Here is a 19,508-nt window from a genome sequence, read left to right as displayed (position 1 = left end):
GGTCAATATTGGTCGGTGTAAGGAACCACAGTGATTCCACTACAAATGTAACAATTGAGAATATCATCCTCAGGATTGAAAACCACATCTAATACAAGAGTCGAAATAGTGGTTTTGATTTTAGGCATGTTGAAGACTGCGGGTCAATTGATTGTGGTCAAGTGCCTGTTTCAAACTCGTCTCTCAAGTGTGACCTGATTTGACAATCCAGCTCTCCTAGGATCTTTGAAGACATTATGTTTATCTCCTGTTGGCAGTGTTATTTACTTGTTCCAACTTCTGACCACTTGATTTCTCTTCTAGATAAGTGGTATGGATCAGCTGTGGCAGATAGCCTTGCGCGCCCACAACAGTGAAGTCAGTATGTCAGCTATTCAGTATCTCAACGCATACTACATCAATTATGGTAATGGAAGTTTAGGAAAAGAAGAAGAGTTCATTCAACGATGCATGGATAGTCTGGTAAGCGATTTTAAGGACAAAATCTTGTGAGGAAGTCATAGGATCAAACATGGCTCTAATTCTATATCCTTGAGCAAGACGCTTTTTAACTCTGCTGATGCTTCTATCAACTGAGACGACAGGATCAACCGGGGCCTGAGGTAGACCTTACAGAGAGATGACTCATTCAGGTAGCTTTCAAGAGCATTGTACAATAATGCATTGCTGATCTTCTATAAGAACCTCTTCCTGCAGTGCTCAAGGAGCAAATGAGAGCGATCTGTGCCCTGCCTTGCTTTGTCTTGACTTATAAATTTGCTTGTTTACAGAGTCCTGACTCGAGTTTACTAGTCATACAGCGAGATCTGGTTCTATTGAAGAATCACTTGGAGAGCTTCCGGAAGAGATACGCGTTCCACTTGCGCACGTGGCAACTGAAGGGTGAAGGCATCATCAGCCATCAGAAGCTACTACAGGATAAACAGAGTTGTACGATACACATCGTGCTGCAGCCTGCTGGCATGGCTGAAAAGGTTAGAATTCTAGAAAGTTGTTCAAAATAAGTCATCAGATGTTGTTGTTGTTGTTAATGTAAATTATTCTGTGCAAGTTGTCAATATGGCTTTGAAGTCTTATCAGATGTTATGTCAAGTGGTAAACACAAGATTCCTTGTACCTGCTGCCAATAAGGTCAAGGAAAATACCTCATGATAAGTTCTTGCAGTCAGAAGTTCAATTTCTTGTTTTTAGCAGACCACCCTTGAACTGTTCACAACGGACCTGATCGCAGAACTTCGCTCTGAGGTAACGAGATGGTGGGGTATGCTACAGAAACAACAACAACAGGAACGCCAACAACCTGTGATACCTACACCAACAAGCCAATCAACTGGATCAGTGCTGACACCTATACTGGGCTCGTTACTAGGTGATGGTCCTGTTCGTATGATAACACTTGGCCAGGAATTAACAGTTGATCTTGATGAGAAATCGCTTGGTGAAATGCAGTTCAAAGACAGACAGGTAAGACTTGTATATAAAACTGTTCTGTGTGATTTTGTCTATATTAAATTTCCAAATGTTTCTATAATTTGTGATATCTGAAATTCAATTTGCCAGTATCCTTATCTTTCCTGTTTGATTGCAGCTTGTATTTGTATCCATTGGTGCTATACGTCCTCCAAGAAAGCAGGATGGAACCACCCCTGCTTCATACCTGCCGCCACCCCAGCGAGACCAGATCCCCATGGTGCTACTCCTTCAAGAACGACACTTCGATCATTTGTTCAACTTGCTGCAGGAGCTGAGTAATCTCCAGTGTACTGATGCTAGTGATGTAAGTAATCTTGTGACTCATAATCCTAAATAATGAGTTTGATACTTGATGGAACGCAGACATTGTGACACCTATGTTGTAATGTATGTCACCTTCATCATTCCAGTCTCAGATGGATGGTCCAGAACAAGGCAATACCGAAATCAAAGCGCGAGTGCTATCCCACCGTGTTTGGGAGTTATTGATGGTGTTACCAACCAGCCCCAGTATGCTCGAAGGCTTCAAGAGTATTGTCAGTGTACAGGTGAGTGACTACTGGTTGTTAGCTAAAATGTTATAACCCTCCCCTTTGTTGTTGTCCGTACAGATGAGCATCTAGCTCTTCCACGTATCTTTTGATGGAGGGTACATCGAACTTGTTATGCATTCAATATGTAATTTCCATCTTTTGTTTTTCAGGAGAGCGACGAGAAAAAGAAGGAGAGCTGTCTGCGGTGGAATCGTTTATTAGACTGTGATAACCCCCACAAACTAATGTATTCCCTGCAGATAGTGGAATCATTGTCTCGGACTCCCTCCAAGAGAAGGAGGCACTTTGTAAGTTCACTCTTGGTTCTGATATTGTTTGAATATTCATTTGCGATTATCCTCTATTTGACTTGGGTATTTGATGAGTTTTTTCTTTATCGAAGGAAATATAAAGTTCTTGATTTGGCTGTCTTGTCATTTTTACAGGGTAAAGGATCAGGTGCTGGTGACACGGCTGGGAGTTCGGACTCTGAAAGTGGTGCTGATCAAACTGAGGCTCCAGAAGAATCCTGGAGCAGACGGGTAAGTGTGCATGGTATCAATTTTGTGCTTGGCTCATTTTGTGTAGTACCCCCTTGAGGTGCCACTGCAAACACTCAAAGATGTTTCAGACATCTTACTAAACGCAACTTTCAAGGTTGAGAATTCAGTGTCCATTGTTAAAAACTTTCATCACTTTCTACTCACCAATATTGTTTTCATTCTTTTCAGTTTGTCTCCCAAGGAGGCCTTAGTCACATGTTCAATATCTTCATGTCTGGCTGTTTACAAGCTAAAGAGGGTGATCCATGGAATGAGGTAAGCATCAGTTCCTACTTTGGCAGCATGACGCAGTTACAGTGATTGCTCAAAGTTTCCTTTGGACTCTGCCCCTCTTACATATACGTATGCGTTTATTTTGTGGCCCAAGTAATCAGAAGTGCTTTTTGTGTCAGAAATATGCTGGCATGCAAAGAACTTTGGCAAAATAATGTAAAATGATATTGTCTGGTGCATTTTACAGCTTTTATACCGGTACTGCTCTCTGGTATCCTGTGCCTTGGAAAATGATAATTAAACGATTGAGTAGCAATTTCTCTCAGTTCTCATCCTGATCATCCTCTCTTAAATATTTCAGTGGAACCAGGAGTGTCTAGGATATCTGATGCGACTGATAACCCAGTTTGCTGTCTGTCCGTCTGACTTGGCCAATGCCAGCGATGATCCTTTTGATCAGTATGAGACACCGAGAAAGAAGATGAAGAAACACAGAAGTGGCCAAGAGAAGATTACTATTCCAAGGTTGAATGAGGTAAAAAACAAATTTCTTTCATTTGCTCTTATGAAATTACTGTACCTCAAAACTATATTCTCCCTTGTCTGCCTGCCTACATTGTAAGTCTTTTCTTTGTAAAACTTGGAAGAATTTAGGAAGAATACCTCGTAGGTCAAGAACTCAATCTTTATGGCTTAGGTACGGAACTTTTAATAACCAGTGTGTGTTGAACTGAGTGGTACCCATATTTTGTTTCTGTTTATTTTAGACGATGCTGTCGATGATGGTGGTGGATGATGTCCTCAAGATTTTAACGACTATTCTCTACGATGTGGCAGTTCCAAGGTAAGACAGTTGTATCCGTCTGCAAAGTTAGTTGACTTGGAGCCGCATACTTTGTGGTTTAAAAGCAAATACTAAAGGTGCCTCCCTTTAACATTTTGAGATGTGAGGTTGATTTGACTGAGAGATTTTAAAGGAAAATACCATCTTTCAGTTGGCAAAATCATGATGTCTTCATAAACATGTCTACCAAACAGTTGCTTCAGGATGCCTACAACTACACATGACTTACATTTTGTTTGTTAATTTTTCAGTGATAAGAATTCGATGCAAGTGGCTGCATGGGGCAGAGCAGAGGTGGTCCACTATGCCTTACAGTTCCTGGTCTCTTGGGCCTATTCAGATGAAGAGGTCCAACCAGCGATGTGCACAAGTGAGAGTTTCAGCCGATGGGTCAAACGACTTGTATTGGATGCACCAGAGGTAGGGCTTTGAACTAATTGACATTATTTTGTGTTTGATACAGTAATCTACACTAGTTTGGCTACCCACATTGTGGTTGTTGATACTCTAGATTCACATTTGTAAGGTAAAATCTAGGCGTCGACAAGCCTTGCACAAGTATGCTCTTCATTGGTCAAGACCACTATAACAGATTGTCGTAAATACCGGTAATGGTCTGTGCTGCTGCTTTCTAATCCAAGAGTTTTGGAGGCTTTGCTTAATGGTTTGTATAAGAGATTAGAAGCTGGCTGTACACAGCATTGACCAATGATGCTGAAATTGACAGTTTTATTCAATTACCCTTGCAGCCAAGTGTGCGACGGGAAGCATGTATGGGACTGTATCGCTTGTGCCATGGAACAACAGCAGACGGTAGTAAAAATGGCTACTCGTTCCTCCTGCCTCTTCTCTCGTGTCTTCTTACATTCCTTGATGTTGCCAAGAACATGAAGCCACTCAGGACTGCAGAGGTAAGCCAAGATTAAACCCTACTCTAAAACCAGAAAAATTCACCTCTATTTCATTCTGTGGTTTGTGAAATTGCAGCTTTGGTGTCAAGGTGTTTGCTTGGGGAGATTTCACTGTACATGTATATTCATGTTTCATTTTCAGTTTGATGATAAGGAAGTGATGAAGGAACCATATGGGCCATGTTGTCGGGATTACTTTTGGCTCGTCTGTCGTCTGGTTGAGAGCATATCAAGAGAAGATGCAACAAAGAGCTGGGAAGAGGTAAATCCTTGTTTCACGCACTCTAAGAATCAGAGGGGAACATTTTATGTCCATGTCATGGCCGCTTGGTTCTCAGTTCCAACTTATGTCCTTTGCTCTATGTTCTATTTCTAAATAGTGAACTATTTACATGTCAATATTAATGTTCAGTTTATGTCGTCCCCCCACAAAATATTGTCTTGCTAAGTATTTCTTCACTGGTGCAGTAATGCTCAAGACTTGTTTTCTTGATACTAAGCTGATTCTGACTCTGTCTTATTTGTAGCCTGGACCAGTGAATTTGGATGTCCTAGCTCATCATGCTGCCAAATGTGTTGTGGAACATGACATAATTGAGCCAAGGCAAATGACATACGAAGACGATGCCCTCATAGGTTTAATCAATCTAACCACGGTCATCATGAAACATGTCCCACCATTCCAAGACTCACAGAAAGGAAGGGTAAGTTCACTATTTCTCACCATTCATTTTAGGATCAGGTCAGTGTAGTGAACATACCTGTAGTAGGTGGCCTGGTTGCGGCACCTTAACAGATACATGTGACATCTTAGATGTAATCTACATGTATAACAATTGGTGAAATACATGGTGATACTGTCACTTTGAAATGGTGATCAGCCTTGCTTGCTGGCATCATATCCTCAGCTTGGGTAAAGCGGCAAAATTGGCTAGACTTGCTCATGACAGTGAACCCTTGATCTTCTTCAGGATTTTCTTGACGAATTGTTCTGGAGTCTGTTTGCTCTCCCATCTCCCCAAAACCGTCTCTTCCCCAAGTGTAAGTCTCAGACATCACGTTCAGCAGCGTATGATCTCATAGTCGAATCAGTGAAGGCATGTTTGCCCAACTATCAATTTCTTCATGAGAGGATTATGAAGCAACACACAAAAGGTGAGCCAAATTATTTGAATGTTCTAAATTGTGTTTTATCAGAACTACATAACTTAGAATGTTGACTTTGTCTTTTACAACGTATCCTAATGGTTCTCTTAAATCTTTTTGACCCAGAGCCCAAAACCTGCAAAACTTCAGAAAAAGTATTATTATTGCTAAATACATTGTACATGTAAGTTGTATCATTTTTTGCTCAGATGCTCATGCAGTGTACCCATGGGATCACTGGCCTCATGAAGATGGTCGCTCAAACTGTGGCTACGTCGGCCTCACGAATCTTGGTGCTACTTGTTACATGGCGACATGTATGCAACATCTCTTCATGATACCACAGGCGAGGGAGTCGGTGCTTCAAGCGAAGGTAATTGTTGGATTATCCTTGATAAACCTCTGTCAGGAGTTCAAGTTGTAATGTGCATTGGTGCTAGTTCTCAAAAGATTTTAGATATTCTCAACATTGGGTTCGATGGAGGTAACAAATATATTTTATGAAGATACAATTAAGTATTGAACAGAGGATGTTTCAGCTGGTTCAAACTCAAAACTCTGGCTGTGTATCTCTTGCATTTCCTGCTAAATTTGTGACTTTCACACAAATGAGTTGAAATATTTAGTCAACTGTTAATTTTATCTTGTCGTTTTCAGTGTAGTTCAGATGGCCCCCATGAAGGAACCTTAGTTGAATTGAGGAAGATGTTTGCTTATCTGTTGGTAAGTAAAAGCCAGTCCTGATCTGTGAATTGATAACTCTTATAATGATGTTAACTCATAGGGAAAATTTTAACTTTTTTTTGCTCATGATCATATTGCACCCATTGGTGAAGTTTATTGATTAGTGGGGAGTAAATTTGATTTGATTTCTTCTTTAGGAAAGTGAGAGGAAGGCATACAACCCTCGTAGCTTCTGCAAGGTCTACACGATGGATAAACAGCCCCTCAATACAGGAGAACAGAAGGATATGACGGAATTCTTCACCGATCTCATCAGCAAGTTGGAGGAAATGTCACCAGAACTCGTGAGTGCTCAAAAGGTTTTGTCTTCTCTGTGCCTGCTTGCTCATCCAAATTTCAACGTGGCAAAATAGCTCACCTCCTCAGTTGTTTTTCTTCGAATCCTAGCACGATGTCTTTGGTGTTGGCTGTTTTATGTATCTGATTGTCCTTGAAAAGGAGTGGTCGCTGGTAACCCATGACTGCTATCTGCAGGCATTGACATTATTTTCACTGAAAGGTTTATTTATTTAAATCAATCCTACATTGTATGATTGATCTCTTTGATTTTTCAGAAAAGGCTAGTCAAAAGTCTCTTTGGTGGTGTGATTTCCAACAATGTTGTTTCGCTGGTAAGTTCAAGGGAAATTTTCTATTAAATGTTATACATGTGTACGTGCACTTCAAATTATCTGCTGATTAAAATTTTCTAAATATGCATTGACATGTAGATGAAGGTAAACAGAGGCCTGAGAAGATTTTGTGTTCTTAGGAATCTGTCAATTACCACAGCAATCATGAATATTTTTTCGTTGTCTTCCCAGGATTGCCCTCATGTGAGCCGAACGCTGGAGGAATTCTACACAGTAAGGTGTCAGGTGGCTGACATGAAAAATCTCTACGAATCTCTAGATGAAGTGACAGTGAAAGACACGTTGGAAGGTGACAACATGTACACATGTTCAAAATGTGGAAAGAAAGTCAGAGCAGAAAAGAGGTATGTAGCATAGCAAACATTTGAGGGGTGATAATTGGCCGAGTTGATGAGGAGTGACATGGTCTTGTGGTGACATTGTCGAGTTGTTGAGGGGTCATGGGATAGGCCATATACATGTACTACAGTTATGCCCAACCGTAGTAATTGCCGGCTACCATACCAGTGCTTCCCATATCAAATTCAGAGGAATAAAGATCCACATCCTAAGTAACAAGCTGTCTTTTGCAGTTCAATAATTTTTCAAATAAGAATTTAAAGTGCTTATTTTTTCATCTCGACTACTTTTGGTTCCAGAGCGTGCTTTAGGAAATTACCCAAGATCCTCTGCTTCAACACGATGCGCTATACATTCAACATGGTGACAATGATGAAGGAGAAGGTCAACACACACTTCAGTTTCCCCCTGCGACTCTCGGTGGCTGACTACATGGAGCAGAATCTGCTAGGTCCAGATAAATTAGGTAAGCAAATGCACTTGAAGCTATTCCATTTCCTTATGTCGGTCTGAATTAAAACACTGAAGATTTTTGTTAATTCAAATATTTTTTGAATGGTACCTGACTTAAAATCACCAAGCGAAGCAATCAAGCTAGGTTGTTATGGTGTTGTGCTTGAATAGAAGTATCTGCTTGAAGCGCAATGGAGTCGACAAATAAACAGCAGTTCCCTATTAGACCGGCAATGCAAAATATAATTAGCAATAATCTCCACATGCTTTTTCAGCTGATGAAGAAGATGTGAATAAGATTGACGATGATAACAATGACGACGAAGATGGTAACAGCTTTGAGTACGAGCTGATAGGTGTCACAGTCCATACGGGTACAGCTGATGGTGGACATTATTACAGCTTCATCAGGGATAGGCTAAATAAGGCTGAGTCGGGACATGACCGCTGGTTCTTGTTCAACGATGCAGAGGTGAAGCCGTTTGATCCATGCCAGATTGCTTCGGAATGTTTTGGAGGTGAAATGACTGTAAGTACCTGTGGTGACATAAACCACGTCTTCCTCACCAAGTGCAGCCTCTGTTGATATCAAAAATTCAAATTAATCAGATACATCCTCCATTGAGAAAGAAATATAACCCCCGATGTGACCGTCAGGCCTTGCTTACTAATACTTTGTTCATTAATTTCCCCACTACATGTATGTGTTACTGTGAATGACTAAAAATTAACCTTCGAAGTGCTTCAGTGACTCCTTCATTCAGTCACTTTCCTCATTACTGCTACATAAATTTTGCATTTGTTTTGTTTTCAGAGTAAAACGTACGACTCAGTGACAGACAAATTCATGGACTTCTCGTTCGAGAAAACGAATAGTGCATACATGCTTTTCTATGAGCGAATACCAAAGAGACCAGGAGAGGCTCCCATGGAGATGATCAGTGCACTGGAAGAGCCCAAGAAGTTCAACTTCGACCTGTCTGGAGAACTGGCAGAGGTAATTACTCAGACAAATGTGTTTATGATTATGGCACACTCTAAGTACAGTCAGGATCCTTCAGTCATTGCAACAAGGAGTTGACTAAATATCTGAACTGCATGGGTTGAGGAATACTGGATTTACACATGAGCATTTTATACGAACTGTCTGTAATTGGCCATGATTTGTGCTTCAAACTACTCCCTTCATCGTTGGCTTATTCTCAAAATTCTCTTCCAGTGGATCTGGGAAGATAACACACGTTTCCTTCAAGACAAGAACATCCTCGAGCACACCTACTTTGGCTTCATGTGGCAGATGTGTGGTTACATCCCGACCACGCTACCTCGCGATGATGAACACCAAGTACCGTTACTCGCAGCCAAACTCAGTGCATCATTCGTCTTAGAGACACTGATTCATGCCAAGGAAAAGCCAACTATGCTCCAGTGGATTGAGCTCCTGACAAAACAGTTCAACTCTTGCCATGCTGCATGCGAGGTAAACAAAGTTTTAAGATTATGCATTGGTATCTTGGGTCAGTGCCTCATCAAGTACCGTATTTTCCGGATTATCCCCCGCACTGCCCTATGACCCGCACCCCCTTTGACCATTACCTAAAGCCACGCAAGACCCGCACCTGATTATGACCCGCACTGCTCCAAGACCCGCATTCTCCAAAAATAGTAAGCCATTCATTGATGTTGACATCCTAGAACCGCCATGTTTTTTTTAATTGTTAACCAAAGTGGATCAATTCCAGCATGGCCGTAACTATTTTCCCTAGCGGAGACATCACAAACTATGCGATCATGGCGGAAATATTGGTTGAAAACAATGCGAAAACGATGGACATAAATCCTTATCAAGTAACCAGTTTGGTCCCCTTTTTTTTCTTTGGGGTTGGGGCTTATCCCTCTCAGAATCCACGCAAGACCCGCACCTTTGTATTACCCGCACCCCCACTTTTTGGGCCTGTTTGAGGGCAAAAAGCCGCGGGTCATACGCCGGAAAATACGGTAGTTTTGGTTGAACCCACTCTGTATGTTGGACAATATAGATGAGATACATGTAGTGTTCTACTCTAAATGGTGCAATAAAAAGGTACTTTCCATTGATACAAGTTGAACAAATACAGAATGAAATTGCTAAAGACGGAAAATTGTAAACATAAATGTTTTTGTCTTCCAGTGGTTTCTCGATCACATGGCAGAGGATGATTGGTGGTGCCAGCAGATCCTCATCAAGTGTCCAAACCAGGTTGTCAGACAGGTCAGTGTGGCAAAAAATCAGTCATTTCTCTGCAAATACCAGGTTTCAGTGAGATTGCATGTGGATAAATGCCAAACTATGACTGTAATTCTTGAGTATCCCTTAGAAATCAGTAAAGAGGAAAGAAAGGAGAAGTCGGCTTATAGCTTGGTCCTTGGGAGGACTAATACTTTCCTATCTTTCTGTTTTGTTTTAGATGTTCCAGCGATTGCTGATTCATGTAATCACACAGCTCAAACCTACGCATGTGGAGTTGTACTTGCATCCATTGACAGAGCGAGATGATGAAGACATTGACCCGAGTGAGATCGGCAACAAATCCTGTGTCACGAGATTCATCAAGAAAATGCTAGCAATTGTAAGTACTGGTGTCATGTATTGCAATGCGATATCCCAAACCTGTTTTGAGAAAAAAGTTATAATCAGACTTTCCCTGTCCCATTTCCGGACCAAAAATAGGACAATTGCCATCATGCTTCCTGTCAAAGCACACCTGGGGCGACTGGGCATATGAGTTAAATCCAGCCTGAGGTATACACTCATTGTTGGCACTTCCTATCTGTACACTTCCAAATCCAGGAAGGTAACATTTTTCTGTTGATATTTTCAGGTACAGCAAGGTGCTAAGCCCAGCAGTAAACATCTGGCCGAGTATTTCGCCTTCTTCCTCGACTTTGCCAAGATGGGAGACGATGAGTGTATATTTCTTATACAGCTCAGCACCATCAGTACATTCATCAACTTCTATATGGGCTATAAGTGCCAGGACAATTATGTAAGTGTTTGTCTTGTTTGCATTAGATCCCTTTTTAAATAGTCACTCGGACAGATTTACTCATACTTCTTCATTACTATTCTCTATACAGTACTTCACAACATCGTGAACAAGTCAGAGTGTTTGTTCAATCTTCTGATTTCGCTTTTCTAGGTGGAAATAATCTCGGACGAAGAAGATGAAGAGGAAGACGTCATTGCATTGACAGATGAGAAATTCAAACCAATATCGCTAGAAAAAATGATCGCTCTGATCTCGCTTTTAGTGGAACAATCTCGTGGCGAAGACAGAGATCTACAGCTCAGTGAAAAAGACTTTAATGCAATCGTTGGGGGAAAGGGTTTCCCGTTCTTCTTCAGTCAAATCAGAGACAGTATCAACTTGAGGCAGACATGCAATCTCATCTTCAGCATGTGCCGGTGGAACGAGAGACTTGCTGTGGCTGTAAGTTGAGCGAGGACGACTGTTGTTTCAAATGACAACTTGACTCACAGCAGCTTTGCTGTACACATGAATAGATTTTGTGGCCTTGAATAATTCTGGAGCTGTAAGGAATACATTTAGATAGTCAGGGAGGGATCAGGATGCGCTGAGCCTACCCTCCTCACGAATTGGCTGATTGGCCTGCATGTACTCTCAGTTGATTTTGTTGCCTTAATTTTGTTGATGTGTTCCTTCTCTATTGTAGATTGTGCAGATGATCTTCACTTCAATAACCAAGTTGAATCAAGAGGTGAGAATAACTTGACTATTCAGCACTGGTTTTACATACACTGTCAGACTGAGCCCAGAGCCCTTTTGTAGAGATGTTTGCCTTTCCGAGCCCATGTCAAATATCCGATCAGCCCCATTAAGCGCTCGTAATAAGAGATGGGATCAAGATGCATTGTACATGTACATGTTTTCAGTTTTCCTTCCCCTATCAAATTAGTATTAACTAGCATCTTGTTTCTCACAGCAATGTCAGCCATTCTTCAAGGTGCTATCTATGTTGGTGGAGATTATTGGAGGGCCACCAGGATTACCACCATTCACCCGATACATACTACAGAAGTTCTGGGAGGTAAGAGACCAGCTTTTGTCTTTCTGTACTGTCCTACATCTGGTCCTGGTTCAAGAGTATTTGTTGCCCGGCTTTGGTAGCTTATCATCATGGTATACTTGTAGTGTCACCCCTAAAGAAAGGGCAAGCCAGACTTGACTCATGAGACACTCTTTTCTTCCGAATTCCAATCACTAATGTCAGGTGCCTGCCAAGAAGGCAGTTTGTATCCTATACTTTACTAGCTGGCTGATGCATCAGAATGTGCTATCAATGGGGCTTGACACTTCGACCTGCCGTTCATGAGGCAGACACCTTAACTAGGCCATCGGGATTGGAAAAAAGCTTTCTGCTCCTGCAAGCATTACTCAACAAATTCATTAATATTTTTTCATCTTGCCAATTCAGCTAGCAGAATATTGTCCACAGCAGTGCCTTGAGTGGTTAGCGACACAGGTGACAAGGAACAAGATTGCTCACCAGTGGGTGTTGAGCAGTATAGACAGCTGGGTGGAACCCTACCTGCTTGCTAACAATAACCACAGAGTCAGAAATGGTGAGCTTTAGAGATTTCCTTTTTCACAATTTCTACTCTAGATTGTCACTACAGGGTCATCTCAAGATGTGAAGGCTTTTGCTACATGTCTTGGTATAAAATTCCAGTATCCACTTCTGGCACACTTGATACACATGAATCCAGGTTAGCAAACCCTGTGCCTGGATGTACACTTATGCTCTTTTCCTATACTTATCAATATATAGTGTCACAATGTTCTGTCTTCAGCTGCCGCCCATCTCTTGGTTTCCCTGGTGCCTAGTAACAGTTTCAGACAAGCATTCAGGAGTGGGAGAAGTCTGCTAAGTCCTCACAAAGAAATAACAGTAAGTATTTAGCCCTACTCAAGTTCATCCTGACCACCACGGCTTTTACATTTCATCACCTTTGCTGTTGACTGATGATTTCTTGAAGATTATTTCTTATCAAGCTTACAACTACATACTCTGTCATCTGCTGACTCAAGTTAATGACCTTGACCTCCAATGAAGATCATTCAGGCTATGCTCTGAGTTCTTTTGAATGTTCTGTTGCAGATGAATCAAGAATCCATTGCCATATTGCATGAGGTGTACAGGGAATTACTGAGGCTCTTATCGAGGGCAAGACATTTTGTGGATGCAAGTGCCCATGGCACAACCAAGCTGGTTTCTTACTTCACCTTGATGACATTCTGCCTGGTCTCAAGAACAGAAAAACTCATGGTAAGGAACTATCAATCATTTGCATGGCCTTCGCATCATCCAAGTAACTTATCCACCAATTGATTCTTGAACTTGGCATTTCAAGTCTAATGGATCAACTGAACTGAATCGATTAACTGAGCAGTGTTCACACAGAGTTAGTGGCATACATGTAACTTTGTTTTCAAGAATAGACCCTTGGTTTTGATTCCGTGACATAACCAGGTTTCTCTTCTTCAGTTCTCCCAGTACTTCCTGGATCTGTGGCAACTGTTCCAACCAAAGCTGACAGAGCCACCTATTGCCATTCACCATAACAAACAAGCATTGTTGATCTACTGGCACCAAGCTTGTATTGACTGTCCTGACAACATCAAGTTGATAGTCTCCAATGCTCATGTTACTAAGAATATAGCATTCAATTACATCCTGTAAGTACAATTAATCAATGTCCACTGTATTAAATTGAAAATATTGTTGAACCAGATCTATGTCGGATAGCTTACCCACATTTTACAGACATTTTACTGGCTTGAATAGCAGGGAACTTAGCATTCATCTTTTACATGCATTACTGCCTGCAATTTGGAAGAAGAAACAATTGAGAATTCAGTAGGGTGTGGTGTCAGGATTGAGCTTGACCCTGCTTCTGAATGAGGCAAGCCTATGGAGAGAGGGCCACATTTGCACCAACCGCAGAGGACACTTTGTACTGAAAATGATGCATATTATTGTACATGTATTTTTATGCTCTTTCTCGCCAGAGCTGACCATGATGACCAAGAAGTCGTTTTGTTCAACCGGTGCATGCTGCCTGCCTATTATGGCATCCTGCGCATGTGCTGTCAACATTCGCGGCCATTCACACGCCAGTTGGCTCATCATCAGAACATCCAGTGGGCATTCAAGAACATCACACCTTATCCTGCTCAGTACACTGTGGTAAGTTGGAAAGTTCTTTTATTATTCTAGGGGGACAAGGGTTTCATCAGTTATCTCAGAACGCAGGGCAGAAAAGGGCACAGAAATGACCCCTGATGATCCGTGACCTGCTCAGGTTGTCTTGTAAATCAGTTGTATTTCTTACCGCCAGTTTCTTTGCTCCCGCTGATACAATTTCTCCCAAAAGACCACTTGCTCACAGTTGATATTTCCTCTCCCTCCGCCTCCAGGCTGTTGAAGAGTTGTTTAAGATGATGCGCTTCATGGCTACCAAGTACACTGATAGCACAGAAGAGGATATCAAGTCGGTGAACCAATTCAAGAGGACGACACTGCAGCTGTATCTACAGAATCTTGAGGCAAGATCAAACTGGCAAACCATGATCAAGTAAGTGGAAAAAGTCTTGGACAAGACACTTGACTCGGATGACCACAACCTTGGAATGAGATGAAAACTGATGTTTCTCATACCTGGTGCCTTTCCAGCATAAAAGTTAGTTCTCAATGGTAATTGCTCACTAAAGCAAATGCCAGAGAAGAAGAGGAAGTGGCCATAGTTTTACATGTACACCTCTAGGGCCGAAATATTGAATATTTAGTTTTATAAAAAGTTTCTTTCCGACATGAATGAAACATGTGCTTGTTCAAACATGCATGCTGTCTAACATTTCCAATCTGGTTTTTCACAACCTACTTTCAAACTCCTTTCTAGTGCTTTCAAAATCCTGGTGGAGACAAACGACGACAGGCTGATGTTACTCTACAACAATGGTCTGCAAATGATGACAGAGGCATTCAGCACCTTGCATATGATGTTCCACGAGGCGACGGCTTGTCATGTCACAGGCGACATTGTCGAGTTACTGCAGATTGTCACACCTGTTTTGAAGGCGGCGAGGGTCTACTCTGAGAAAAAAGGTAAGTGCTTCCAGATCCTTTTCCCCATAGAAAAGTATGAATAAGTGCATCTAGCTTCCTGACAATCTTAAACAATAGAAGACACGACCTTGACAATTGCTCCCATCTCAGTTTTGATTGGATCGTGATGCTTCTTGCAGTCTTCCATAGACTTGGTTTAATGTATTGTCGTGATTTAGACAGTGTTTGTAATATTTTTCAGTGACGGAAGTGAAAGCTTGTTTGCATAACTGGAAAGAGCGTGTGGAGTTCATGAGGAAGCTCCTTCAACTGCTGAACTCCTACGTCCCAAATGAAGCCAGACAGTGTGCTATTTGTAAGTGAAGTCTAATCAGTAATTGTCTGGACCTACTCGCACTAAGTCTCTTAATGTATGCAGGTGAAGTAGAAAGACAATTTCACTGTCACTTGGTTGGATAACTTGGTGGATATTGCACTCTTTGAACAGAATCCCTGGGTTTGATACTACACTTGGACACTTTCCTTGGCCCTTTGAATGTAAAGATATCATAAATTCCTAATTCAGACGTGATTAAAGAGATACTGCTGATCTACCAGAACGAGGCGCTGCAGGCGATAGTCCCAATCATCCTCCACAGTCACAGTCAGTTCCAGGACAGTAGCGTGCCAGTGACGTTGGGGCCTTTCTTCCCACGGAGGGGACAGAAGTCCATGCCATCCAAGTCCAATATTAGACCACCGAGGCCACTCTACCAGATGGTTCTGCAGACAAGCATGTTGGAATCAACGAGGGTGAGCAGTGTTCCATAAAAATTGTTAATTATCTGAGTACTTTCCATGGTATTCAGCGAATTCATCGACTCCTTCATGAGTAATTCCGTATAGTTCAACATCAGAATTCAGATTTTTATTCGGATGTGGTTTTTTTTCAGATTGCAACTCTGCATCAAAGTATATAAAATACCTGCAAAAACCTTTGACAGTGTTAAAATTTGTTTGTATATTTTCAGGGTGTTGACAAAGTGTACGATGAAGCATTGGCAAATTTCTACTTCCCATATTATCATTTTATTGATCTCGTCTGTCGAGTGGCTGTCAATACACAGACAATCACAGAGAACATCATTAATCTCAGTAAGTATTGAGTTTTCTTCCACTTTGAACTCGTCTTCCTCAAATGTTAATACAACACAAGTCTTTGATGCTGCAGCCATTTCTATACTGCCCAGAGAAACCGGGTGTGGCAAGAATTTATGAACCTGACACCCAGGCTGGCGGGGAGAACAGGAGGAAAGAGAAATCGATGGGGAAAATAGAATCTTACCGCATTATTGATGTGATTGTTTATATTCACCATTCCAGGTGCCATGATTGCCTATGAAGGTGTTCCACTCAACTCGCCATACTTTGCTAAGTTATGGTATGAAATCTACCACACAGAGGTGGGTGAATGCAAATTATCGGACTGAAAAAAGCAGGCTTAGAACTGCATTAGCTCTGTCATTTGTTGGTGCAAAGTGGGAAGAAATTCCTGAAAAAAGGTGAACGATATGCCTGATTGAAAGCAGTTTCTTTTGGGTAGAAAGGAAGCATGAGCAAGTGGTTCCAGTGATAGCCCATTACTCATGTGATCAATTTCATAATGTTATGATTAGGGATACGTTTATGAACTTCGCTCCTGCCCAGGTGTATCCTCAGTGACTATGTCCATTGCTGGTGTAATCATCATGTTTCGGCTCTCTTTCCAGCACATAGACAAGAACTGCATCTCATCGCTGTGCAAGAACACCTCCTTCATTGATTATGTCGATGCTGTCCTGATGGATGAACGAGCCAGTCTCAACAATCATATCATTTATCAATTCTTCTGTACATATTTCCCAAAGGTATGTAATATCTCTTTGAAAATACCTAATACTTACATGTAATTTGACGACGCAATCTCTGCAAATAACTTGGTTAATGTATTTCGTATTGCTGCCACGTTTCAAGGCCCTTATGCTATTTGAGCGTGATATTTGAAAAAAGAGGAATTCAAACTTGGTATCTTCCCAATCACTGCAAAGGGTCAATGTCTGACTAAATTGCTAAGAAGAGAATATAATTCTTTGATTTGAAGCCTATGCTGTTTGTTTCAGGTTCACCAGCAGGTGTTAAATGACCAGGGAAGGAATCTCCTGGTTAATATCATAACTGCTGTGGCTGCTGAGAGGGCATCCATTGAAGCCATCAGGTGTGAGGCTGATTTAATGAAGATCTCCGAGAGGATCAATGGGGTAGGTCTACAGGTTTCTTGCCCTTTAACTCATTCAGCCCCAGACTAGAGTAGACGACATAATGAGTGGTATTAAGATATGTTTGATAACAGGAGCATCAGAACAACAATTCATCAAGTTGATCAGAAATATTTTGTCAAGAGCAATTTCAGTCCAGATCTTCTCTTCGCAATGCTAAATTATTTCATGTATTGTCTCACATTTCAGGACATGAGAGCATTACTACTTATCTTCTCGGTGCAACCACCAAAGTCTTTGGACCTGGTTCTCAAGGACAGCCTTGAGTTCATACTGAAAACTTGTAAAAAATATCAGGAACACAAACTTAAGGAGAAACAAGACGCAGAGAAATTGAAAGCTCAGGAAGCTGAAACAGGTAAGACTGCGGGCATTTTTAGAAAAGGTGATTAAATTTACCAGACATTCATCTCTACATATTTGTTAGTCAATCATACCATGGTACATGTACCAAGTGTTTATGAGGATCTTTCCAGTAAATGGTCACAACAATAGGTTTCTACTCTGACACTTTTGACCAAAGCTTGTAATGAGCGCATGCTGATTTGATTGAATTTGGTCTTTATAAAAGTACATTAAGGCTGATGCCACTTGCATATTTTTCATTTTCAGAAGAGGTACCAACAAAGCGTCGAAAACTTAGCGAAGAGCAAGAGAAAGAGGAAGCAAAGCCAGAAGTGGAGGAGATCGATTTGACGGCTGATGACGTAAATCCAGGATCTTCAAAAGATGACGAGGAAGAAACCAGGGAACCCAGTGCGTCTGCTGTTGCTGCGGAGGCAGATGATGATGAGAACGATGAGGAGGAGGAAGATAGAGAGACGAGAAACAGACTGATGGGAAGATCAGGATGGACAGACTCCGAGAAGAAGAGATCGGAGGGACGGATTGGAAAAGAGAAACCGGGCATTGTAGATAATGTTGTAAAAAGCATTGAGACTTTGTTCAATATAATTGAAAAGAATAAGGCGAGTTGAAGCTGATGGAAATTTTTATTGTGTTGATGTGTATGGAATGAAATATGAAATAATTCTAGGCACAAATCGGAAAAGAGAAGCCATGCATTGTAGATAGTGGTGTCAGTATTGTTAGGAACCAAGATAATGTGGAGTTTGAAATGTTATCTGAAAACCAATCATGTAGTGGGATCTACTGCAGCTGATTTAGATCTAGAATCTGCATGTAGGCATTTAGATAAATATAAAGTGAGTATGACAGATGAACATGGTAATGCATGATGTCAGTTGAATTCAGACACTCAGTTTTTATGTACATGTACATGTAGGATATTGACTTCTGCATGTGGCATTGTTTGGAACCAATGGAGTGCACAGAAAAACCCTGTTGTGATTGAAATTCTGATAGGGTATTTGTACACATTGTTTGTGGCATTGTCTAGTATTGTTAGACTTGCAAGCTCCGTATTTGTCATCCATGCAAAGAAAAAGCTTCTGAGGTTTTGCCTGAATTTTGCCTGATTAATTTGCTTTGGGTGTTGAGAATAAGTATAATATTTTAAAATGAATACAGTCTGAATTTTAAAAGTCCTTTTGTACAGATTCAACAGGATATTACCCTTGTCTAAGTGAACCGTAATTGCTTCTATGTGTGACTCCTTTGAGTTTTACAGAAACTCTAAACCTTTTACTTTTTCTGCCACAACCCTTGGTCCTTTTAAGGAAAGAAGCCATTCTCATTATCTTGACAGCCTATGAAGTCACATTGTCTTCAGAAAAGCCGATGAGGTGGAGTATCTCTCCAATGAGGAAATTTGTATCAGAATTTGATAATGTCTTTTAACCTAAACAAATATTTCTTGAGGCACCCTGCATCAAATCACGGCAGATAAATCTTCCAAAACAGTTAAATAGTCAAGAAAGTTATATGGTTTTCAAGGTGTTCAATAAAAAGTGTTTTTGCAATGCGAATTTTAGAAACTTGTAAAGAATTCAACTGCATATGCAAGTTTGCTCTCTGCATGTGGAGATGTATGGCATATGCTTTAAATGTGCACTATTCAGTCCTGATGGCTTGTTAATGTGACATCATCAGTGCAGACATTGTCTGAACCATTGCTGTACAATCTTTTCAGAATGTATAGATGTCTCAATGAGAGAATCGTCTCTTTGTAATAAAGACAAATTTGTGTTGGTAAACATGATTCTTTTTATTCTTTCCTTTGGGACATCCCTTTTACTGAAGTTTCTCCCCTACATCTGCTTTCTTTCCACATAA

General features: G+C 41.0%; 1 protein-coding gene across 2 annotated transcripts in view; it reads left to right on the top strand.

The window, feature by feature from the left end:
* Positions 1-19,422, top strand: part of LOC135484279 (ubiquitin carboxyl-terminal hydrolase 34-like) — a 29,474-nt gene extending 10,052 nt beyond the window's left edge. For both annotated transcript variants that reach the window (XM_064765599.1, XM_064765597.1), the window contains exons 22-66: positions 304-462; positions 771-974; positions 1,192-1,464; positions 1,589-1,777; positions 1,884-2,021; positions 2,177-2,314; positions 2,453-2,548; positions 2,738-2,824; positions 3,144-3,317; positions 3,550-3,626; positions 3,878-4,046; positions 4,376-4,537; positions 4,680-4,799; positions 5,065-5,241; positions 5,509-5,692; positions 5,893-6,056; positions 6,341-6,406; positions 6,565-6,711; positions 6,982-7,038; positions 7,231-7,403; positions 7,698-7,864; positions 8,127-8,380; positions 8,666-8,848; positions 9,071-9,331; positions 10,022-10,102; positions 10,299-10,460; positions 10,713-10,877; positions 11,031-11,321; positions 11,566-11,610; positions 11,836-11,940; positions 12,328-12,475; positions 12,704-12,801; positions 13,012-13,179; positions 13,399-13,589; positions 13,923-14,100; positions 14,331-14,488; positions 14,813-15,018; positions 15,221-15,334; positions 15,545-15,771; positions 15,990-16,113; positions 16,342-16,421; positions 16,728-16,865; positions 17,118-17,255; positions 17,463-17,631; positions 17,886-19,422. In XM_064765599.1, coding sequence (XP_064621669.1) covers positions 304-462; positions 771-974; positions 1,192-1,464; positions 1,589-1,777; positions 1,884-2,021; positions 2,177-2,314; positions 2,453-2,548; positions 2,738-2,824; positions 3,144-3,317; positions 3,550-3,626; positions 3,878-4,046; positions 4,376-4,537; positions 4,680-4,799; positions 5,065-5,241; positions 5,509-5,692; positions 5,893-6,056; positions 6,341-6,406; positions 6,565-6,711; positions 6,982-7,038; positions 7,231-7,403; positions 7,698-7,864; positions 8,127-8,380; positions 8,666-8,848; positions 9,071-9,331; positions 10,022-10,102; positions 10,299-10,460; positions 10,713-10,877; positions 11,031-11,321; positions 11,566-11,610; positions 11,836-11,940; positions 12,328-12,475; positions 12,704-12,801; positions 13,012-13,179; positions 13,399-13,589; positions 13,923-14,100; positions 14,331-14,488; positions 14,813-15,018; positions 15,221-15,334; positions 15,545-15,771; positions 15,990-16,113; positions 16,342-16,421; positions 16,728-16,865; positions 17,118-17,255; positions 17,463-17,631; positions 17,886-18,250 — 7,170 coding nt within the window. In that variant the 3' untranslated portion in view covers positions 18,251-19,422. The remainder of the gene's footprint in view (positions 1-303; positions 463-770; positions 975-1,191; positions 1,465-1,588; positions 1,778-1,883; positions 2,022-2,176; positions 2,315-2,452; positions 2,549-2,737; positions 2,825-3,143; positions 3,318-3,549; positions 3,627-3,877; positions 4,047-4,375; positions 4,538-4,679; positions 4,800-5,064; positions 5,242-5,508; positions 5,693-5,892; positions 6,057-6,340; positions 6,407-6,564; positions 6,712-6,981; positions 7,039-7,230; positions 7,404-7,697; positions 7,865-8,126; positions 8,381-8,665; positions 8,849-9,070; positions 9,332-10,021; positions 10,103-10,298; positions 10,461-10,712; positions 10,878-11,030; positions 11,322-11,565; positions 11,611-11,835; positions 11,941-12,327; positions 12,476-12,703; positions 12,802-13,011; positions 13,180-13,398; positions 13,590-13,922; positions 14,101-14,330; positions 14,489-14,812; positions 15,019-15,220; positions 15,335-15,544; positions 15,772-15,989; positions 16,114-16,341; positions 16,422-16,727; positions 16,866-17,117; positions 17,256-17,462; positions 17,632-17,885) is intronic.
* The last annotated feature ends 86 nt before the right edge of the window (positions 19,423-19,508 follow it).

The sequence above is a fragment of the Lineus longissimus genome, chromosome 3, assembly GCF_910592395.1.
Source record: "Lineus longissimus chromosome 3, tnLinLong1.2, whole genome shotgun sequence".
NCBI lineage: Eukaryota > Metazoa > Nemertea > Pilidiophora > Heteronemertea > Lineidae > Lineus > Lineus longissimus.
The sequence above is the reverse complement of the archived record's forward strand: the minus strand, read 5'-3'. Positions and strand labels throughout refer to the sequence as shown.